Source organism: Denticeps clupeoides, chromosome 6 (assembly GCF_900700375.1).
Source record: "Denticeps clupeoides chromosome 6, fDenClu1.1, whole genome shotgun sequence".
Classification (NCBI taxonomy): domain Eukaryota; kingdom Metazoa; phylum Chordata; class Actinopteri; order Clupeiformes; family Denticipitidae; genus Denticeps; species Denticeps clupeoides.
In genome coordinates, this window is record NC_041712.1 from 18,781,593 (window position 1) to 18,804,937 (window position 23,345).

Here is a 23,345-nt window from a genome sequence, read left to right on the forward strand (position 1 = left end):
TTTTTCCTTCTCATAAATGTGTGATTTAAATCTCGAAATTCCTCGCAGTTTAACCACGCCCACCGCCCCCGACGCTGGTCTTAATACGCCCTCGCAAAGGAACCTGATCCCAGATCAGTGTAAAGGGAGTTTTTCTGGCTGGAATGGAAAAAAAGAAATTCTGCTGCACAGTGGATTGTGGGTGATGTAGTCCACAACACACGAGCCCGTACTTCCCCGTGTAGCACGCTGTCAGCGTAATGGACTACAATCCCAGGTCGCCGCGGGACGTTGACTTTGGCAAGCGCTCTGTCGACGTGGGGGGAAAAGGTTCCGCACGCAAACAAATGTTGACGCGTGTAGGTGGCGAGGGGTGAAGTCGCCGACATCCCTGTTACCGGGCGGCCATCTCCACGCACATATGACATAAACATGTGGCTGAAGCCGGAAGAGGTGCTGCTGAAGAACGCGCTGAAACTGTGGGTGACGGAGAAATGCAACGACTACTTCATACTGCAGAGGCGGCGGGGCTACGGGGAGGGCAGCGGCGGTCTGACAGGTACACGCAGGGTTAGCCGCATGCTAAAGAAACGTGATTAATAATAATTGAAAAAATGCTTCGCATCGTACGGCCTTTATATAAAAAAAAAAAAAGCCACATTCCAGCACTGGACACGACTGCGTCTGCTAACCCCTCTGCCATTAATAATAACAATAATAATAATGATCATGTTTGCCATCTACTGACTCAGGCATTGGGTTACGGTGCGGGTTCTTATTTTTGTGACAATTTAACTAATTTGCACATCGGTGACTAGGAAAGAAAGCACCGCCCATTCAAACGCCCGCAGTGGCCCGGGTTCCATGCATTTCTAGGGATTCTAATGCAAACGCATGTTTTACCTCCGTGCTATTCAACGGACCCATTCCATTATTGGATAACGGCCCTTTGTTATTTAATCTCACTAAACACGCAAAGATCTGAGACCAGCAAGAAAAAAAACTACACTTATCCCTATTTACAAGGGATTGACCCTGCAATTAGCTGCGGTAATGAGTAAGAAACAAATGTAAATGCTCTCTGCAGCAGTTGCGCCACAACATTGCAGAACGAGGGAAAGCGTATTGGGCGGTTGCGGGAGCAGACGGGATCAGGCCGTGACCGGAGCTGTGCAACGTGCAATTCTGTGGACCCACAGGAGGAAACGCTCGGCATGCCGGTCCTCTGTCATCAACAGCGAAGTGCGTCTGAAGTCGGTCGGGTTTGTCCATGTAGAGCGGGTCTTGAGCAGCAGATCCCCGCACCTGTCAGCAACATCCCGATAATCCGGGCTTGATTTGACGGGTATAATATTCGAATCTGTTTGGGCTGTGTGCTTTCTTGTCTTGTGCTGTGGTTGTAAGGTGAAGAGAGCATCAGACGTCTCAGAAAAAGCGTAACCAAGAATTCATGGGGTAATAAATAATATTGTATGGCACCCATATTCCACGCATCTATTTGGAAGATAAATCAATATTTTTTTTAGTTTTGGGTAAAGTATGCATTTTATTCTGAGCAAATGGCTCATAAAAAAACAAAAAACAAACCCCGACTCAACAACTAAGCACCATTTAGAAATACCCCCAAAAAAATAAAGCCAGTCATGACATTGCACAACTGTGTCTGTTGGAGGAAGAAAAGACTCCCTCCTTTTCCCTCCTTTCCTCACTGTGCATTTGAACCCTAATTAGGAATAATTAGGGGTGTTCATGAGGATGACGCCACCAGGCAGGCACAGGCTACTCAGCGATGCTGCAGGCGGGGAGAATTTCAGTGGGCCCGAGGGCGTGCGGCCAGTGCAGCCTGTGTCCGTTCACGTCCCACTAACCTCTGCAGTGTGCCTGTATCTGTACGCGATGTAGTGTTTTTTTTGACCTGAGTAATAATTCATGAAGGACACGTCAGCGATACAGCGATACCCGTTACAGTCACCCATACGCTCAAGCTGGTGGCGTCAGTGTGAGAGCATCAGCACAATAATGGAGATTCATTTTCATACCCCACGCAGGGCCAGAAAATACTTCCCACACACACATATGTTGTTCTATTAATGCTGATACTGGAGTCAACGGTTTAACAAGATCTGATTTATATGTAGTATGCTGGGTGAGTGTCTGAGAGCCGTGATTTCTAACCGACTCTTTATATATTTTCCAATTTAAAATGACCAAATAAGCAGCCCGTGGTTGGACGCTTGGATAATTTGCACCACCGAGCCACTCTCGCCTGGCCTTTGTCTTCACACGATAACAGTGGTTGTGTTTTGGCAATGCAGGACTTCTGGTGGGAACATTAGACACGGTGCTGGATTCAACTGCCAAAGTTGCGCCCTTCCGGATCCTGCACCAGACACCGGACTCCCAGGTCTATTGGAACATAGCATGTGGTGAGAGAGTGCCACGGATTAGAATTATTGCTTGTAATCTGATTGTTGCTATGGGAATTGTCTCTATGTCACAGAATCCTAAAACATTTGATAAATTAATTATTCTTAATATATATTTATGTATTTTATTCTGTATTTTGTTATTTAAATTATTTCAGTGCGAAAGAAGGCTTTATGTATTGGTTGTTAACCATTTAAATACTAAATCTCTAAATACTTTTTAGAATAAATACTAATATATACAAAGCAAGAAGCTGCACTTTTTAATACACTTGTCATGAGTTGTAACTGAGGACGATGCTGATGGCTTCATTGTACGTTGTTTCTTCTAAATGCGAAACGAATCACTAAACTTGTATCAGGCATTATGATATTTCGGTGTTTAATAGCATTTTGGTTTTATTGTAATTGCTATGCGAACGGCTTCAGGAGCATCTCAGGAGGAGATCACCCAGCACTGGGAGTGGCTGCAGCAAAACATCATGAGAACCCTGTCTGTGTTTGACTCCAGCGAAGACATCACCAGCTTTGTGCAGGGCAAGATACGCGTAGGTTAACACAATTAGATCATTTCTTATCAGCTACATTTTTTGGCTTCATGCGTCATGGCTGTGATTTGAACCTTTTCCGTCAGGGTCTAATCGCCGAGGAGGGGAAAGTGTCCCTGGTACAGGAGGACGACCCAGAGAAGTTCCGAGAGGCCCTGCTGCGGTTCGAATCCTGGTTCTGCCTTCCTGAGAAAGAGAAGCTGGTGACCTACTACTCCTGCAGCTACTGGCGAGGCCGGGTGCCCTGTCAGGGCTGGCTGTACCTCAGCACCAATTTCCTTTGCTTCTACTCGTATCTGCTAGGAAACGAAGGTGAGGTGGAGGAGAAAGTAAAACTGGGCTCGGAGGTTATAGAAGCTGTGCGTTTCTTCTGAGCTGTGCTATTGTTCCTGCAGTGAAGCTGGTGGTCTCCTGGGTTGAGATCAGCCGTCTGGAGAAGATGTCCAGCGTGCTGCTGACCGAGAGCATCCGCGTGTGTGCCGGTGGAGAGGAGTACGTGTTTTCCATGTTCCTTCACCTGCAGCAGACCTTCTTGATCATGGAGCAGCTAGGAAACTATGCTGTCCGACGTCTTATTGACAAAGAGATGTTTCCTGATGACCATATCCTCTCAGACCCCCTGCAGATCACCAAAAGGTAAACACACAAGTAGTGTGAACCCACTGTGAAGTTCCACTCCTTTTTTTTTTTTTTTTTCTTCTTCTTCTTTGCAGAACAAAGGGAATTGAACAACAGCATGCTGCTATTCGAGGCGGTTGCGTAACCCTGTGCTCAGCTCACTCCTGAGTTTTATCAGCGGGAAGTTGTGCAACGTTGAGTCTTAATGACACATTGACCTGACCGCGCTCGCTTTTCATTCCTCATCAGAGGACCAATGGCAGAGTTCAGTGCGAAGTAGCATGCTGTTAATGGCAATCACTGCTATCGAGCACATAGCAGGATGTCTGTACTGTTGGAATGATCACAGCAAGAAAGCATGTCTGTAATTAGCGCTCTTCCTGTTTACTCCTCTTTGCGCCCCGCCATGTTGGTCCAGGGGCTTGGAAACGCACGCCAGAAACGAGGCGTTCCGGGCGTTTTTCCGACTCCCGCGCGAAGAGAATCTTCTCGAAGTGTATGAGAGTTTCCTCTGGGTCCCATTCAGCCATTTTAACACGCTGGGCAAGATCTGCGTCTCGGAGAACTACATGTGCTTTGCCAGCCAGGATGGCAGCCAGTGTCATCTCATCATTCCTATACGAGAGGCAAGTGTGTTAACTGTCCACACCCCTCCCCTATTCTGTCAAATGGTCGGTGTCCCATTATTGACAGGACTACTATGCACTTGTGTGTCTGTGCGTGTTTAGATTCTAAGTGTGGAAAAACCAGACCGGAGCAGCAGGGCATTGACGGTGTGTTTACGTGGGAAGCGAGCGCTCAAGTTCTCAGAAGTTCGGGATTTTGAGCGCCTGGCGGGCACCATCCGCAGGAAATGTGGCTCAACCGCCAGCCCACAACACTCTGTCTCCAATCAGGTCACTTCCCTTTCTGAGTTTCCCTCCTCAGTCATTTCTGCATTCATTCTACTGTCTTCTAGCTCTACGTAGATCTAGCTCAGTATGTGTGTTTTTCTGCATGTTTGTAGATGCTACTGGAGATTCACGAGGATGAGGAGGGGGTGATGGTTGGCCAGAAGGACAGCAGCAAGGCTGTCAGCACAGAGGCGCTCATGAATGTCTTCCACCCACATGATGCTGAAAACCTTGACCCTAAAATGGTGTGTGTGTGTGTGTGTGTGTGTGTTACAAAGAGATTTTGCAAATGGCCTATTGATAAGGATATTGACGCAGAATCTGCCCTCAGCACTTAGAATCTGACAGAATCTGTCACAGCCCTTAGACCTGTTTTTGAAACATAGAGTGTGTATGAAAGCACTCTGATGCAGAATATTTCCCATGACTTTTTGACCCTCTAGTTACGTCTGTGAAGTGAAGTGGTGCTGAAATGGCTTTTCATTCTGTGACGCTCAGCCTGTGGACCAGGGCTGACTGTAGCTATGGTAACCTTGTTATTGACAGCTGAAGGAGAAGATGAAGGAACAGTCCTGGCAGATACACTTTGCTGAATATGGCCGGGGAACCAGTATGTTCTGCACGAAGAAAACGCGAGACTTGATAGTCCGAGGCGTTCCAGAGATGCTGAGGGGCGAGCTGTGGATGCTGTTTTCAGGTATACTGCTGGTCAGGTTTACATTAAACACCTCTTTTGAAGTCTCTGTGTTAAGATCTCTGTGTTGTGCTTGTGGCTGCACTCCAGGTGCGGTGAATGACATGGCCACACACCCAGGTTATTACACTGAGCTGGTGGAGGCTTCTTTGGGCGCAAGCTCCCTGGCTACAGACGAGATTGAGCGGGATCTCCACCGCTCCTTGCCGGACCACCCAGCATTCCAGAGCGACACAGGAATATCTGCCTTGCGCCGCGTCCTGACTGCGTATGCCTACCGCAACCCCAAGATTGGTTACTGCCAGGTATTCGTCTAACATGGCACTTCCGCTGTTTCATATGATTCATACATATGCACAGAGACTACATGCAAAGGATTGCTGCTTTCCTGCCCACCACATTTCCACTCCTACACTCTCCCACTCACTCCCTGCTCTGCCTTGTCTAGGCAATGAACATCCTAACCTCTGTGTTGCTGCTCTACGCTAAAGAGGAGGAGGCATTCTGGCTGTTAGTTGCAGTGTGTGAAAGGATGCTGCCCGACTATTTTAACCGCAGGATCATTGGTTAGAGACTCTGCACATGCTGATTTGCATTACATTTTTACTGTACGTGTGTGTTACGTACCTTCTGTGTTACGTATGAACCACATGTGTATCTTTAATTAGGCGCACTGGTTGACCAGGCTGTGTTTGAGGATCTGATCCGTGTACGCCTGACCCAGCTGACGGAGCACATGACAGACCTGACGTTCTTCTCATCTGTGTCACTTTCATGGTTCCTCACGCTCTTTATCAGCGTGCTGCCCATTGAGAGTGCGGTGAACGTGGTGGACTGCTTCTTTTATGATGGCATTAAAGCCATCCTGCAGCTGGGCCTGGCAACGTTAGATTACAACATGGACGCGCTACTCTGTTGCCATGACGATGCAGAAGCAGTCACCATCCTCAACAGGTGATTTGCTTCTCACCCTGATGAGAATGTAGGGATTTACCTCTGCATGTTTTATATATACACACACACACACACACACACACACACACACACACACATACAGAATGGCACCCCAATTATTACATGTTTCCTCTCTGTCTGCCTGAGGCAGATTTTTCGACAGTGTCACTAATAAAGACAGTCCACTGCCACCCACTGTTCAGCAGGCTTCCGCTGGGAGCAATGACAAAGGAACATCGAGAGTAGACATCAGTGACCTTATAAGAGAGGCATATGAGGTAGAGTTCAAATCTATTCACTAACACATACAGACAGTTACAAACACAGAATAAACATATTTTCATATGGATTCTTCAGCATTTTACAAATATGGAACTTGAAAATTGAATAAAAAATATATATATTTAGATATAGTTAAAGTGATTATGAAGAACACAGAGCACACAATGAAATGTTACCGCTGCATTTCACCCGTTATGTGCTGGTGGGATGGTACCTTACTCACAGATACCTCAGTACCAAGATAAAAGGATGAGAAAATAATGTCATTTGTTCCTGCTAGTTCACCAGAACACAGTTATGTAAATGTATTTTGTTAAATGGGTCATATGCAGTTCACCTTAAGCTTATTTCTCATTTGCAGAGGCAGACCCACAGATTACGTGCTTGTTTTCTTCCAGAAATATGGAGATATTCAGTCAGAAGAAGTGGAAAGCATGAGGAGGAGGAATAAGTTATACGTCATCCAAACGCTTGAGGACACTACCAAACAGAACGTGGTGAGCAAAGACTAAACCAACCAGTTAAAACATTTTATCATTCTGCTGATCATCCTGTTACATTTACAAGATATTTCAACGTCAAGGAACGTCCTCACCATACCTTTGCCATCACATTAGCGCCTGTCCACTTGCACTGTACTGTACTGTTATTCAGAGAAAAAATATCCCTTACTGACATTTTTATTATGAACAGCTAAGAGTAGTGTCCCAGGAGGTCAAGTTCACTGCAGGTCACCTGGATGAGCTTTATGCACTGTTCAAGGTGAGTGCAATACTTTGAAGCTGATACTGAGCCAGTCAGCATGGTACTTTCATTAATCAGTTAAACCTTATATTTTACATGGCTGAGTTTTGGCTGAGGCATTATTGAGAAAATTGAATTCTGGGAACCACTGATGCCTTGATTACCTTACTTTTTAACACTTGTAGTTTGTTATCAATTTTCTTGAGTGTTTCTAGTCTGTGTGACAGCATTGTTTGTGACACCTGGTATGTGTTCCTGCTCTGTTCCTTGCCCTGTCTATTAAACCCCTGTTTTGAGTCATGCATGTGCATCCTACCTGCACATCACCGGCCGTTAACAGTCTTTTGTGAATATGTTAAGTGTATTTGTCATCTTGTACATAAAATGGCCTTTTGCAGAGGCAGCATTTTCTCAGCTGTTACTGGACAGCAAACAGCCCAGCTCTGCTGCATCATGACCCAAGTCTGGCGTACCTGGAGCAGTACCAGCTCGGTCTGTCCCAGTACAGCCTGCTGTTCTCCCTGCTCCAGCCATGGGGCCCTGGCACGAATACGCACTCCCTCGCCCTTTGGGCTTTTCGGCTGATCGACGAGAACCATGATGGCCTGGTGAACTTTAAAGAGTTCTGTGGTGCCCTGGGTAAGGTCACTGGCAAGGGCATCTATTCAAAGCGGCGAGGGCTAACTGAATGACTTTCCTATAGGCTATACTGTCGTATGCAATTACAAACAATTACAATCTAAAATGTGTGTGTTTTTTTTTTTTTTTTTTTTTTACACACAGATATTCTGTACAGTGGGACATTCACTGAGAAGCTAAAATTCCTCTTTAAACTCCATCTGCCTCCAGGTAACTAAAAAACATTGTTTTCACAAGTTACAATATTGATTAGAAGGCGCTCTTCTGCTTGTGCTCAATCAGTTTTCAGCTAATTTAAGACACGAAGAGGGGAAATCCTTTGCTTGCTAAAGAACTTCTCTTACACCTTTTTACACACTGTGTAATTATCTCTCTTTTTAACAGCTCTCTTTTTTTCCTGCTCACCAAACTTGATTTAGGTTTTATTAACTGCTTTTCTCTCTCTCGTTAAACTCTGTACACGCTCTGTCTCAGAAAAGCCCCTTTTCTTCTTAGCTTTTACCTGCAGACCATCTCCGTTTATTCCAGTGGCCGAGGATCTCCCTCACCTCAGTCGGCTTACTGGTCAGCTTCCTCTTCTGCTCATTTTCTCCTCTTTAATGGCCAATGCTTGCTAAACCCATCCGTAGTGTGTATGTGTGTGTGTGTGTGTGGTGTGTGTGTGTGTGTGTGTGTGTGAGAGTGCTGATGTAGGCTTTAATGCAGTGTTGCAGTAGTACTGCATGAATCACGTGATGCTTAACTCATTTTTTTGCTGTTTGTCAGTTTGTGCTCCTGATGCTCCAGAGGACGGTGTGATAAGAAAAAGCCCAGAACGAGGTCAATTGTGCTTCTACATTTGGTACAGTAAAGTTTGCTGCAAAGTTCCTGAACTGTCAGTGCGGTTTTTCTCTCAGGTAGAGGGAAGGTAGATCTGCAGGCCTATCTGAAGCAGTGGCAGGATGAGATTCAAAAAAAAGAAGAAAGTATTAAAGACCTGCCCAGGATAAACCAAGTAAGTACTCACAGTTAAGTGATATGTGTAACTATACACAACAGCTCTGCTGGTACTGATAATTGGAATAGAATCCACAAGGTTTGATTCCTTCTATATATAACAGTACATGAGCAAGCGATAAATCGCTGTGTGGAAGTCTGGGGAACACACATCATATAAAGTAAAACTTTTTCCGAACTCTGAATCAGCATACATGTCATATCATAGTTAGGTATTAAAAGTGATGGAGGTTCAGGAAAGCAGGTGGTGTAATTCAATTATTGGATGTGAGAGGTCTCTAAACCATATTAATTCAAGTAGGTTAGAAATTAAGTTTCACATAAAGCTTTCTGCTCCCTCAGACACAGTTCATCCAGCTGTCGAAGACTCTCTACGCCCTCTTCCATGGCGACCCTGAAGAGGAGTCCTTGTTCCGTGCTGTTGCTCGGGTCACCAGCCTGTTGCTCCGCATGGAAGAGGTGGGGCGTCGTCTACAGGAGAACACCAGCCCCTCTAAGACCTCGACAAGCCCACTTCAACCCCTTAGCCCAGCTACGTCTACCACAAGTCCGTTTCAAACCATCAGCCCCCCAGAGACTATAGCAAGCCCACGTCCAGATGCTGCTCCTGTAGAGACAGTCACAAGCAAGCTTCAGGTCGCCCACTTAGGCCCGGAGCCTTCCAGTCCCTGTAAAACAGGCTCTGATGGTGCTCCTGCCTCCCCAGATGGCTCCTCCAATCCCTCCATCTCCTCCAGCACCATGGAAACAGAACCTGCAAACACTCCCTCTGACAACACGGCACCCACCAGCCCCACAGACATGGAGTGGTCTTTCTCCTTCGAACAGATTTTGGCCTCTCTGCTAAATGAGCCAGTCCTAGTGAGGTTTATTGAGAAACCTGTAGACACAGAGAACCTTCTGGACCGGGCCAGGAAGGACCAACTTAAGGCACAGATGATGAAGTAAGAAAAAATGACTGAACAGCTTTTTACTGCCCACTTAAAGCCATACCCACTACTCTTCTTTCATTCTCTCTCTCTCTTGCTTTTGGAATGGTTGTGCTCTAGGTTACAGGCAGACAGGCATTGGGCTGGTTGCTCATAGAGGGAGAAAAGCCTGTTCCTGCACTACATTTAACTGCTAATGTAGACTATTATTCTATTACTCTTGCCTATTGCTTGTCCAGGTAACAGCAAATAATATTTTGCAGTGACACGCTTGTTTTTTTTTTTTTTTTTTTATCACCAGCAAGACTGATAACATTTCACCGATCATCCAATCAGCCAGCCTTAAAACTCATTGCAGCGTACACACCATGCATTCAGATTTGTTGCGGTCAATTTTGTCCAGCCATGCCCAGGGATTCTCACCATGACTGTAACCTAATGTAAATCCACTGGATAAACCGTACTGTAGGCAGGGTGCTGCCCATTGTTTGGTTTGAATTTGAGTGGAAAAATCTCAGTCCAATGCAACCAACCACCACTGTTCTGTTTCATTCATGTTTGTTATTTCTCTTTATTTCTATGGTTCTTCTAAATATTGCCGCATCATGTAATTTCAGGCGTCTGCTGTAACAAGAAAGAAATATGCCATATGTTATTGTAAAGTGTGATATCTGTGATTATCTTATGATTTCTAAAATGCCATTTTCTGTGGTTTTAAATGCAAATGAACATGTTTACCTTTTTTGCCATGCATGCAGCATGGGGTTATATAAGGGATGTTTCTGATTGGTCCATTCCTGCTGAATGTCCTCACTGAGCCTCGGTTCTCTATGAGGTTGTTAAGTCATAAGGAATCCATTACAGTTTAGTGTATAACTGTATAGATGTTTTATTTCATCGTAATTAATAGGAATATCTAAAATAGTTAGTTGCTGGGCAGTGTTTGGAAACAATTTTAATGTAAACCACAAGTCTGTGTTGTCCTGAAGGTTCTGTATTTAAATGGAGTATTCCCAGTGCTTCCGTAGGGGCTTTGCCCACGAAAGGACCAACCACAGATATGTGAGTTTTAATAAGCCATAAATGAACACTGACTTTTTTTTAATAAACTTGGATCCAGGAGATAATGGACATATAACATATAGATAGAAATGGAAGAAGTATCACAGACAGTTTCAGCTTTTATGACAAATAGTAACAGGGAATAGTAAGGGAGGATAAAAACGAGGTAGTTAAATAAGTAAGGGATGAGCTGCAGTAGTTTGGTATTTCCTTTCAGTAAATATGACACAGAGGGTGACTACAATTTTGTATATGCAAGTTTCATTTCAGTTTCGTAGTGAGAACAGCAGAGAAGTTAAATTGCACAAGGTGGATATTACCATCTTAATCAAACTCATATCAAATGTGACTATATTCAAAGTCACATCATATAAACTAACTGAAGGCGCAAAAGGTCCATACGGTGGCCTTAGATGAGGCCGGCCATACTATTCCAGTAATAAACCCATGGATGCTGGCAACACAGCAGTATGGCTGGCGCTGACCACTGTTGCACATTTTTTTTAAAGAAGTGCCATTCAGATTTATAACCGAACTCAAAACACAGTGCATTCATTCATGCTGATTGTAAGAGTGTCATCTGTATGTGTGACATCTGTAGAATTCAACAATCATACTTTGTTAAGTATGTCTTGAATATGTTGAAAAAGTATCTGTTTGTGCCTATCAAAGAAGTCACTTTATGTAAATGTTGTCTGTTATAATTAAATAAAGTAGTATATTACAGTGTTCATTTGTCATTTACTTATTGAATTTAATTAGAATTTATTTTTTGTCCATTACATGACATTCAGTTCCTTTTTTTTTTTACCCTTCCATGCGGTTTTTGTAATGGCACAAAAAAACTGCTGTGACAAAAATTTCATTTTTACATTTCAGCACCATCATATTGCCTGAAAGAAGCTTCTGTAGAAAAAGAAGATTTGCAGTGTTTTGTTCAGTGCCTCTTTCATAGCTGCTCATTTTGGATTTTTTTCATTCATTTATAAATGTATGAATTTGTCTGAATGTAGGTTCTGTTCACCAATGCATTTATGAATGAATTTAATTTTTTAGTACGCCACAGTAAATTTATTTCTGCTTTTACTTTTTCATAAGTGGTTGATGAACATTGAGACTAGAGGACCTAGAGAACAATGAATAAAGGTCACCAACAGATGGCAGCCTTGACCCACCCTCATTTTTAAATTCATCCAGACAGACAAACTGTAGAAATATATCAATATAGAACCATACATGTTAAGATTCTATCAAACTGATAGACAAATCACAAACTGATCATTATACCAAATATGCAACTGGTTCTTTGTTCAAACTGCATTACATGGCTTCAGCTCTGCACTCTGTTCCAGATATATGCTGATGGTTTGTTTTACTGTTATGTTACTGCCATCTCACATGACATTTGCATGTGTATGTGTATGACAGAGAGCGGAATATTGACAGAGAGTGGGAATATTGTTTCTCAAAGCACCAAATCCAAATGTAATATTCCCAAAAGTGCAGGAACAACAATGCAACCTTTATAGCCCAGCGCTTCTCACATCTGGAAATTATTTGTGAACCCATCCAATAAAATGTATTAAAAATAGGTAAACACTGAGAGTAGCCAGCTCTGCAGAATAATGCTATACATTCTTTGGTCTTTCCTCAGTGGTCAGGGAAACACACACTCAGATTTACGTTAGGTTACTGTACAGCATATATGCTGGCTAGGTTAAATATACATTTGTATTGTGAAAGCTAAATAATAAAATAATAAAAGTTAATAAAACCCTACCCCTAACTTGTAAGAATTTCAGAATAATTAACATTTGTAATATATAGTTTAGACTTTGTAAATCTTTTGTTAATATATTGGTAAACAGTAAATTGGGTAATTTATTGTATATAAATGATTGCATTAAACATGATGAGCTCTTGTGCCATCCATCTGCCTGGGAAGTGTAATATCTTTCCTTGAAATACCGCAATGAGCTCCTCATCTGAACCTGGAACAACCTTCTTCATGGCACAGGGCCTGCTATTCCAACTTAAACTGAATGATCCAGCCCTGATTCAGCTCTACTGGTGTAGTAGCCAGATTTTCACACAGTGTGATACCAGATTTTACAGGTCGTCCACACTGGCTCTTATACAGCCCTAATCTACATTTACATTTTACAGCATTTATCAGACGCCCTTATCCAGAGCGATTTACAATCAGTAGTTACAGGGACAGTCCCCCCCTGGAGCAAGTCAGGGTTAAGCGTCTTGCTCAGGGACACAATGGTACTAAGTGGGATTTGAACCTGGGCCTTCTGGTTCATAGGCAAGTGTGTTACCCACTAGGCTACTACCACCCACATACATTATATACATTATAATCTACACAAGATCTGACAGGTAAAATATGAGAATTCAAACAGCTTCTTCATTTGGTCAGAATCTGTCTGTGTGAGTGTGCCCATGTGAAAGTGTGAGGGTGTGGCTGAGTGATGAGACAGGTCAGGTGCCACTGGAAATGGCTACTCTGTGCTCTGAAACACTGTAAGGTCAAAGGGCAGGCCACACAGGCTCCAACAGATGCAGACCTAAGTATCAAAATGAAATACATTATAAATCTTTCTCATTTTGAAAAAGCACAAATTAATTCCTTGTTCATAATTCATCATTGACAGTTTGACATCATTGACATTTAAAATTTGGTTTAACAGTGTTTTTTTGGGGGGTAAAAATAAGTCAAATTCCTGCAGTTTCTCATGTTCCTTTCAATCAGCTTCGACATTCCTGCAGGCAATTAGTTCACATCAACAAAGCATCTTGACAACTGGACAAACCCCACACAGCACAGTCAAAATCATGAGTGATTCATTCCACCTCTTCATCCATCTGTCCATCTGGATGTACACACACACACACACACACACATATATATATATGCCCTTATCTATGGTGCTGTGTGTGTGTGTGTGTGTGTGTATATACACACACACACACACACACACACACACACACATATATATATGCCCTTATCTATGGTGCTGTGTGTGTGTGTGTGTGTGTGTGTGTGTGTGTGTGTATACACACACACACACACACACACACACACACACACACACACATACATACATAAATTGTTTGGGACATCACGAAATATGGGTGATTTTGATTTGTCCCTTCTGGGGCAGCACCAGTCCCATATTCCAATCATAGCAACATCGGTCAATGATAGGTTACTGTAAGCATAGCGAAACTCATGCAAAATATGAGTTACAGACTGATTCAGGGGTGTCAAACCCAGGGCAAGTGGACCACATCCAGCAAGATCATATTTTATATTTTATATATATATAATGGCCTTGTGATATAAGTGCTGATAATGCAAAAAAAAAATTATACAGATCCCATAATGCAGTGCTTCAGTTGCCTTGATGAATCTTTACTCTGCATCTGAATCTGTACAGCAGCAGTCTCCACTAGGGATGTGCTATACCACTGATTTCCTTTTCGATCAGATGCCGAGCAAAATTCAGGTTGGTATTGGTGATACTGATAACTCGTTCAACAACTAAATGTATTTGGAAAATCTAAATAATGTGTCCTGTGGTGCCGTGAGATTTTGTAGGGGGTGTCAGGGGGGTGTCAGCTGCTCTGTGCGTGCACCTACAAGAAAGTGTCCCGCATTTGGGGTTTGAAAATGTTGGCAACCCTAACTGTGACCCAGTCTGAAGAAGTAGAATTAGTAATAACAGTGACCAGTCCAAGAGGCCATTGCCAGGGTCATGGCCTTTGTATGATGCAGGCGTGCATGTCATGTCTTGGTATCACAGTTTTTAGCCCGTACAAGGTAGAAAGAAGAGAAAACTGGGCGGTTGCATTTCAAGTGGGTGGAGACAGCGAAAGGGGTTGAGGCAGTGAAACACGTATGCAAGACACCTTTGCTTTCTGAGAGAAGGCAAGGTGAAGGCCTCTGTGGTGGTTATTTGGGGCTTGTATTGTTATCAGGAATGCAACAGCACAGAGGGCTCTGCCCTGTTCCTGGCCCACACAGAATTCTTTGTTCTGGGAATGGTCGTGCCTCCTGTTTATTTAAGACCTCCTCCACAGACATATCCTGAGAATGCGCCGAGCCTTACTGTCCTGAATGAAGTGAGAGCAGCGTGTGCGTGTTGTTGGGCCACATCAACACTGTCACCTGAGGTGATGATGCCAAAGCAAGCATGCTGAAATGATTGATAGCTCAGGATATATTCATAGACTGCGCGTTTGGCATTGTGTTTGCGCATGATATGGGGGTGGGGTTGTCTGGTTTTATGGGGGTCGCATCATTCACTTCATGTTCAGACTCCAAAATGCTGCAATATTTCTCTTGAGGTTCATGATGTGTGTCACACGTGTGTGCTTATGCGTGCACACACACATTTGCACACGTGAATTTGTACAGTACTGAACTGTGCTACACTACAATATTCTACTATGCCATACTATTTTCATACTTTTCATAGATTTTTGATTCATAGATTCTTGCCTATTGTAAATATTATTCATTTTGGTGAAGCCCCCTCAGTCTCCTTGTCTCCTTCCTTTGCCACTCAATAGAGCTCTATCATGCTTGCATCAAATAAGACCGGAAAGACAGAAATATTGGGCAGAATGGATTTTTCTGTGGGGATTTTGGTGACAGTTTGTATCCGAGGAATTAAAGATCATCCCAATGTTTTCACAAAATAAGAAATTATTTCGTGTACGGAGACACTTCTTCCACATGAGCCCATTTAAACACGTTGGTCTCTGGTGTCTTTTAATTGTAATATTATATATATACAGTCATTATAATTATCAATTAATTGAAGCAATTTGTGTGGCAAATCTACAACCAGACAACTTCAGAGGTTTATTAATGACCATGTCATCAACAAGCAGTGTGACCGATAACATGGCCAGTTATGTGTGAGGCAACTGATGAGATCTGGCCAAAAAATTAGCCATGTGGTTCAGAATTCTGCTTTTCATGGTGAAATTAGAAAAAAACACAAAAATGCACTTTCACAGTTCTGTTTTATTTCATCTTGTTTTCAAGCTGCCATTTTCTCATTCACTTTCATTTGACTCAACATTAGGTCCAAAGTAAAACGATGAAATCAGTGTGTGTGCATTTCAAGAATCCAATCAGTTGTTCCAGCATCATAAAATGTATTTGTTAATTTAAGCTACCTACATTATGCAGAGTGTGTGTGTACTTCACACATATAGTCCTACTGAATGGAAATGTGATCCGTAGCGAGGAATACGCTTCCGTAGGCTGGTGTTTCAGAAAGTTTGTATTTTCAACAACATTTAAAATATTCACAGCAAAAGAAGTAAACAAAAGGCCCCCCAAAACTGACTGTCCACACTATCAACACAAAGATGGTCTTCATCATGCCAAACACATTTCCACTCCTCAAACGTCACTTTTGATCAAGTTGAGTCAGTTTTTTCTGTTCAAGTAAAAAGTAAATTTTCCATCAGTCACATAATGAGGTACTTCTGGATTTCCCCAAACTGACAGACCCTACGAAAGGAGAACATCTCTGGTCCCACACACTCGCTGTCATGCTTTTTGTCAGATCTTGAGGTCATCCATCCTTGTCTTGTTGTTGCTGTGCCGACTGGACCGGCTCAGCCTGCGCTGGCTCTGGATAGGGGTGCCTGGTGCTGAGTTGGAAATCTTCTTCCCTTTGGGCTCAGCGTTGGGCTCAGGCTTGCCACTACGTTCCACAGCCAGGTTGTCCCGGTTCTGCTTGTAGGCCACTTTGCTGTTGTACTGCTGGAAGTTGGACTCGGGTTCGGTCAGGCTGTAACGAGATTCCGATCGGTAAGGCTCGGGGCTGGTGGGGGACTGGGGGAAGTAACCATAGCTGGGCAAGCTGAAGGGCACCACCGCAGCCTCACTGGGTGTCTTGGAGGCAACATGGGTGATGGACCTGGAGCGGCGGTACTTCAGGCCCTGCCGACACTTGGTGAACCCTAGGTGGTACATCTCCACCAGGTTGAGCAGGAGGGACACGCAGGCCACGGTCAGCATGAAGAGGATGAAGATGGTCTTCTCCGTGGGTCGTGAGATGTAGCAGTTAACTACGTTGGGGCAGGGCGCCCGGTCGCAGGTATACAGCGGCTTCAGCTCAAAGCCATACAGAAAGTACTGTGCCACAATGAAGCCTACCTCAAACAACGTCTTGAAGATGATGTTGAAGACGTAGGTGCGCAGCAGAACCCCCTGCAGTCGGATGCGGCCTTGCTCATCGCGTACCGAAGCTTTGTGGGCTTTGACCTTGGGCAGCAGCTGCTGCTTGTCACTCTGGGCGTTGCTGGTCATTTGTGAGCGCTCAGCCCTCTCTGCCATCTCCTTGTCCTTTTGCTTCTGCTTCTCCTCCATGCGCACCAGGTGCAGGATGTGGCCCAGATATATAAGCGTGGGCGTGGAGATGAAGATGATCTGCAGCACCCAGAAGCGGATGTGCGAAATGGGAAAGGTCTTGTCGTAGCACACATTCTGACAACCGGGTTGCTTGGTGTCACAGGTGAAGCCCGACTGCTCGTCGCCCCAGACCTTCTCGGCGGCGGCCCCCAGCACCAGGATCCGGAAGATGAAGAGGACGGTGAGCCAGACCTTCCCCACCACGGTGCTGTGCTCCTGGGCACTTTCAAGGAGCTTCCCCAACGAACCCCAGTCTCCCATGGCTCTGAAGTCTCACACACACACACGTTTCCTTCTGGCCGACCTGCAACACAAAAGCATAAACATGTACAATACCTGCATTTCAGCTTTTTGAATCTGGCATTGTAAAGTAATGGTCGTGTGGTAATGCTGGTGGGTGGCCAGACCACTCCGAGCACCGGCTTTGGGCAAGAATGGCTTCTGTGGACCACAATCAAAGAACTTCTCTTACTCTGAGCAGCCAGTGGTTGTTAGATTTTTTACTATATGTACTGTGGTGCTGGATTTTGCATTAAGCACCAGAGATTTTTATGGGGCCAAGTTAACTCCTGTAGTGTGCTGTGAATTTCTTGGCCCTGGTGATGGCATGTTCTCATTTTGAGTTTTGTAAATTAGCAGTTGGAAGACTGTATCACTTAAAAGTTTCCTCTACATTTATAACTATTTTCCAGGACAATTTACTGTGAGTCTCCCAAAGACGCACACGCTGATATCAGCGAGATACTGAGTTGATGCTTGTGTCTCTTTTATCATTGCACATGCTCTCACACACACACACACACACACACACACACACACACACACACACATAAAGCATAAACCGACGACTGGTTGTGAGTGCAGCACTGCATGTTTGGTGCAGTCTGGACGTGTGTTAAATCTGGCGTTTGACCTGCGGTCTGTGGGTAGTTGGAACAGGTGCACAAGCCATACTATGTGCTAGGAAACATCCTGTCTGCAGCCCTATCGGCCATGAGGTCAGGGGTCATGTTATCCCACATTGAGACAGGAATATAAAAATCAGCCGAGTCTCCGGGGTTATACTGGTTAACTGCAGTTATTCAGAGAAACAGAGGAACGTAAAAGCGAACCCAGTGACGCTGTCATCAAGTGTAAACACATAAACAGTAAACGTCAAAAGCAGAAATGACTTATTCATTAAACAAAATATGCATATGATGTTCACTGATCATTGATTTAATAAATAATTACAGTTAAACAATTAAGAGCTATAATAAAAAGTTCATTGTCATGTGTCAACAACACATTTTAATTGATGATGATGTTAAAAACTAACTAGCATACATAATACAGTTTGCTTACATAGTTCAAATAGCAATTTACCAATTTTTATTACAATTGAATGACTTAGCTATAGAACTTCTAGACTAAACAAATATGTGTAAAATATTTAAATAGTGATGTTAAGTACACTTCAGTTTATGAAACGAATGAAAAAGACAGATATAATTGTTGTTTTATTACTTGGTACTATTTTAAAGTTAAGAACAAACGTGACAGACGTGCTTCTTGTATTAAAAAACTATGATAGTAAACATAATGTAACATGTGTAATATATTTCTGCCATGGCACAGGTTTGTTTCTGGCAGCGCATGTGTTGAGTGGTGTGTTTACTACTACAGATTTCTGAAGTGTCTGCGCTGTGATGTGGGTGTAGGTGTAAAGTGAGACCCACCTTTTTTAAGACCTTGTGTCCCGCTCGGACTCCCCAGTGAGCAGCATGGATACGAACTCAGTTCATTTGCAAACACCCACAACCCAGCGCTTCTCTCCTCGTGTGGATCATCATGTCCAGGAAGACGTGTTCTTGGACCAGCAATGTCTAGACAGTCAGCCACAGCTCCAGTAATCCAGTGTGAGAATGTGTCTGTGTGTGTGTGTGGGTGTGTGCGTCTGTGTGGGTGTGTGAGACTATCCTACTTGTACTGGCACCTTTCTGTAGTTTTTCTGGTGCCCTCCCTGCCTGTGAGTAAGTGTGGGGGCTGAACTTGTCAGAGAACACGTAAACTCCCTGTAACGATTTTTTTGAGTCAAACATTGTGTCCTGGCCCACTGCCGGGTGACTGACAGATGGGTGGACCAATCAGTGGAGAAAGGGCTACATGGCACTGTGCTAAATATAACCACTCCTTTGAAGGGTGTGGTTGTGTTATCTCTGTTTCGGACACTTCTACAGACAGGCACATGCGCATGCACACACACACACACACACACACACACACACACACACACAAATTAGCTTCAGAAAGAAAATGGTAGTATTTGTAAGAGTGGTGGTAATTATAATGATAAACTATAGCAAGAATCATGTAGTTTAGTAGCCAAACATCCTACATACTGGTTATACTTGGCCACAAGTTTATCGGGTTTCTCAAAATAGCAAATTGGATCAAAATTGTTTTCCCATTTGTGGGTGTTTCCATATGCCAAAATGTTTTATGATCAAAGTACAGAATTTAGAGGTTCCTTAAGCTTAGGTCTTCTCTAAAATGTATGGCTCTGTTCTAAAAGGTTTTCCTTCATCCTAATTTTCAATAGAGGAAAAATTTTCATGGGTTCATCGTTAAGAGCACATGCGCATTAAAAAAATTACAATGTAAGACATATTCCTCATTAGGTTATTGCTATAAACGTTTGGTTCTTTCTCTGACCCTACGCTTAACCTCTCTGACATGACCCTGAACAAGAGCAATGCCCCATGCATGCCCCCATCCTCTACTGTGTCCCAGTGGGTTACAGCTGTTCCTTGGGGTGTGGGGGGCTCACACCGAGTGACCCTTTAGAAGACACTGATACCTTAAACGCAAGGTTAAGCATGTGTAGGAAAGAGATTAGAGGGAGACTGAGAAATGTAAAAGAGTTTATAACGCCCCCTAGTGCTCAGGAGTGCATTTTCCAATTCAAATGCTGTGAGTCAAGCCCAAAGTGGCTGACAGATTTAAGAAATGTAATTAATCAGAATGCAGAAAATGTATCTTAAATCTATGCTCAGCTTATTTGTGGTTTATACTAATAGCTTTAATATGGAATTGCCATAAATGATGTGCACCAGTACATCACAAATATTTTACTCCCCCAGAAATTTTCTGTGGTATATAAAAAACAACACAGCAAAGTCAGTGGTAAATGTATTTTAATAATAATAGAAAGCAAAATCTTTATGCTCACTTTGGATACTTTAGTTTGCAATAAAATGTACTTCAGTTTCATAAAAAGAGAAATATTAAATATTAACAAGGTAATAATAAAGTAATAAATAATATTTCAGTTATTTAAAACATGGTATTAAATGTGTCTACTAATGTAACTATTAAAATGTATTTCATGAATTGCACAGTGAATAAATGCTGCTGGTATATATTTCTATCATTTGAACATGAACTTTGTTACTCCATTCTGAAATTTCCACAATACAAGTTGAAAGACCATTTCTAAAGGATTGTTGGTAGACAATGAAGGTTTTCTTTTGCACAACAACATCCATCCAGAAAAAAAGCTCTTCTCAACCATTAAGGTACCATAAAATTCCATTAAAATGGTGTAAAATGTTATACTGGCAGGTATGCCTTCTTGTATTGCCAAAGGTGGGAGGACAACAGAGCACAAATGCATCTGAAAACTAATGGAATTCAGTGGTATAGATACTTCAGGCTATTTTAAAAGGAGCAGAGTCTTTGTGAGATCCAGGCCCCCACAGCAGAGTTTTTGGCATTGTTAAGCTGTCGGTTGCAGGCCTGTGCTACAAGGTAAACCACCTCAGCAATGTTGAGCAGAATACAGATGGCAGAAACTGCAAGCATGAACACAGTGAACACAGTCTTCTCTGTCGGTCGAGAGACAAAGCAGTCCACCGTATTTGGGCATGGATACGAGTCACACTTCACAAGCCGAAACATCTTATAGCCCGGGTAGATCATATAGAACAGGTACATAAAGGCCGACTCAAAGAGCACGCGAAACAGCAGGCTAATGACGTAGGTCCACCACAGAGCACCAGTGATCTTCATTTTCTGGGTCTTGATCTGCTCCAGGTCCTTGGGACTGCTGCGTCCTGCCTGCCTGTACAGCCTCTTGTCCACATGTCTGCGGTGAGCGATGTGCATGGCCACCAACAGGGCAGGAGTGGACACCATGATGAGCTGCAGAGCCCAGAGCCGAATGTGGGAGATGGGGAAGAAGTGGTCATAGCAAACGCTGTTGCAGCCAGGTTGCTGGGTGTTGCAGGTGAAGTGGGCTTTCTCATCCCCCCACACGCTCTCTGCTGCCACCACCAAGACTAGGATGCGGAAGATGAAGAGGACGGACAGCCAGACACGCCCTATACCAGTGGAGTGCCTGTTTACGCCGCTTATTACGGCATAAAAGGACGCCCAGTTCATTTTTGGTTCCAGGTCTGGAATAAGATCAAGATGTAAAAAGTTCAGCTACTGTCCATTTACACACCTTGCAACATCAAAACTACACAGTCATTCAGTAAAACTTGTGAAAGTTACACCTGAATAGGCAGTTCAGCAGTGAATGACAGAATACCAGGGCACATCATTCTAAATTTAATTTATTTTTTTATTAACCTCATATGGTGGCAGCAGAGATCTTGGAAAAGTAGTGCACTTGACGACTCAGCAAGTCTGATTATTCATAGAAATCACTGGAGAGATATAAAAAGGAAGGAACAATGGAACAATAGGAAGCTAAAACACAAGAATGAGAGGGATAAGAGGTTACCAGGCTCAGGTGGTGTTAGAGGCATGGGCAGGGGCCCAGGTGGAGGGTGATGCTGACCCGCCGAGGTAGGAAGGCATCGGGCAGCTTTCGGCACAGAGACGACCCCTCTGTGCCCCTCTAGCTAGTGCACAGCGGTTTAAAAGCCCAGCACCACTGCCTGGCACCGAGAATCAGGTGACTCCCTACGAGCCAATGGCAGAGTCCAAAATCTAAATATTGTTGGCATGGGCGTTTGTACAGTAGTACGTGACCTGGAAGGTTACGCAGCAGGCCGGGACTGAGTGGGCACCATCAGAGGCCAGGGCAGACGGAAGTGTGACCTTGTCCTCAGCAGGGAGCAGCACTCAAAAATCAATAGCAGCATCAATTTAGTAAAAGACTAATTTATTGCATTACAGTAAGGTGGTAGTCTGTACAAAAATACGTATACATGTACTAGACTTTGGTTTGGGATTTACCACTCCACCATTAACAATATGCTTCAACAAACTGCTTAAACCGCTGCATGCTGTAATAGTGTTAATTATAAATCAAATAATAAATCAGTTTCAAAAGAAAAACACATGTTTTGATATGACTTTGATTCTATAAGATAATTTAACATTTACCAATCATTTTATAGAATATAAAAAGCAGGATGCAATCTAAACATAAAGTGCATTGTTTCTCCTCATAACATTCACATTGTGTTAATGCATGTGTAGTATTGTGCAAAGTAATTGTCAGTGGCAAGACTGGATTAAAACACTGAACATGAACACATTTCAGAGTCAGTGGATTACCATCCATTCACCTTAATTTGATGGATTAGATAAATGGGTTAAAAGTTCTAGGAATAAGGCACTGCTGAACACACATAAAACAAAACTAAATTACGAGATTATTGATGCACAGGTCTGACCTGAATATACTGAAATATGTACAATAAAATGTATACAAGACAGTTTTTCTGGTTGTTTACTCTCATCTGTCATGGATCTGAGGATTTTAAGATACTATGAAGTTCTATGAAGTTATGAAAAGTGAAACCAATGAATAAGTCCAATCACTCTAAATCTCTGATGGTGACACCATGTTGTTTAATGTGAAAAAGCAAATTTACCTTCGGTTGATGTGGTACCCAACTTCGATCAGTGAGGATGGAGTTAATGTGAGAATAGAGAGGGGAGTGTTTTCACCAGTGCCTCTGTGATCCAGAGCACCATGATTTTTGCATTGCTAATGATTCCCCTCACACTAGCCACTGTCCCGCACTGGAGCGGTCATATGCCCTTATGATGAGCATTTACATACAATGGCTGCTTTTACTGGGCCGCAACAAGCCCCTTTTAGAATTCCCACCGCTGATGGCTGATTTCTCCCGCCCACTGC

At 43.3% G+C, this 23,345-nt stretch overlaps 3 protein-coding genes across 6 annotated transcripts; 1 reads left to right on the forward strand and 2 right to left on the reverse strand.

The window, feature by feature from the left end:
* Positions 1-239: 239 nt before the first annotated feature.
* tbc1d8b (TBC1 domain family member 8B) lies at positions 240-11,493 on the forward strand. Of its 3 annotated transcripts, XM_028984844.1 has the most exons (21): positions 240-538; positions 2,295-2,405; positions 2,835-2,953; positions 3,040-3,265; positions 3,349-3,589; positions 3,990-4,197; positions 4,300-4,467; positions 4,578-4,709; positions 5,011-5,161; positions 5,249-5,463; positions 5,607-5,724; positions 5,827-6,112; positions 6,264-6,390; positions 6,793-6,891; positions 7,088-7,156; positions 7,537-7,777; positions 7,922-7,987; positions 8,273-8,341; positions 8,543-8,596; positions 8,674-8,771; positions 9,116-11,493. In XM_028984844.1, the coding sequence occupies exons 1-21, from the start codon at positions 412-414 to the stop codon at positions 9,719-9,721; spliced, it is 3,531 nt and encodes a 1,176-aa protein (XP_028840677.1). In that variant the 5' UTR covers positions 240-411; the 3' UTR covers positions 9,722-11,493. The 3 variants fall into 3 exon arrangements, with proteins under 3 accessions (XP_028840677.1, XP_028840678.1, XP_028840679.1); XM_028984845.1 differs by lacking the exon at positions 8,273-8,341; XM_028984846.1 differs by lacking the exons at positions 240-538; positions 2,295-2,405; positions 2,835-2,953 and having other exon boundaries at positions 3,162-3,265; positions 3,354-3,589.
* Positions 11,494-15,927: 4,434 nt separating this feature from the next.
* On the reverse strand, positions 15,928-19,129 carry gja2 (gap junction protein, alpha 2). The gene is made up of 2 exons (XM_028984851.1): positions 18,925-19,129; positions 15,928-17,510 (listed from the first exon to the last, which is right to left on the reverse strand). The coding sequence occupies exon 2, from the start codon at positions 17,465-17,467 to the stop codon at positions 16,352-16,354; it is 1,116 nt and encodes a 371-aa protein (XP_028840684.1). The 5' UTR covers positions 17,468-17,510; positions 18,925-19,129; the 3' UTR covers positions 15,928-16,351.
* Positions 19,130-20,365: 1,236 nt separating this feature from the next.
* On the reverse strand, positions 20,366-23,198 carry gjb1a (gap junction protein beta 1a). Of its 2 annotated transcripts, none has more exons than XM_028984853.1 (2): positions 23,077-23,198; positions 20,366-21,642 (listed from the first exon to the last, which is right to left on the reverse strand). In XM_028984853.1, the coding sequence occupies exon 2, from the start codon at positions 21,626-21,628 to the stop codon at positions 20,906-20,908; it is 723 nt and encodes a 240-aa protein (XP_028840686.1). In that variant the 5' UTR covers positions 21,629-21,642; positions 23,077-23,198; the 3' UTR covers positions 20,366-20,905. The 2 variants fall into 2 exon arrangements, with proteins under 2 accessions (XP_028840686.1, XP_028840685.1); XM_028984852.1 differs by lacking the exon at positions 23,077-23,198 and adding an exon at positions 21,975-22,090.
* Between the last annotated feature and the right edge of the window lie 147 nt (positions 23,199-23,345).

Coding starts and splice junctions, on each gene's coding strand:
- tbc1d8b (XM_028984844.1), top strand. CDS start 412: ATGTGGCTGAAGCCGGAAGAGGTGCTGCTGAAGAACGCGCTGAAACTG. Junction 539..2,294: donor GGGCAGCGGCGGTCTGACAG/GTACACGCAGGG, acceptor TTGGCAATGCAG/GACTTCTGGTGGGAACATTA. Junction 4,710..5,010: donor AAAACCTTGACCCTAAAATG/GTGTGTGTGTGT, acceptor TGTTATTGACAG/CTGAAGGAGAAGATGAAGGA.
- gja2 (XM_028984851.1), bottom strand. CDS start 17,467: ATGGGAGACTGGGGTTCGTTGGGGAAGCTCCTTGAAAGTGCCCAGGAG.
- gjb1a (XM_028984852.1), bottom strand. CDS start 21,999: ATGCCTCTAACACCACCTGAGCCTG. Junction 21,643..21,974: donor TCTAACACCACCTGAGCCTG/GTAACCTCTTAT, acceptor ATCTTATTCCAG/ACCTGGAACCAAAAATGAAC.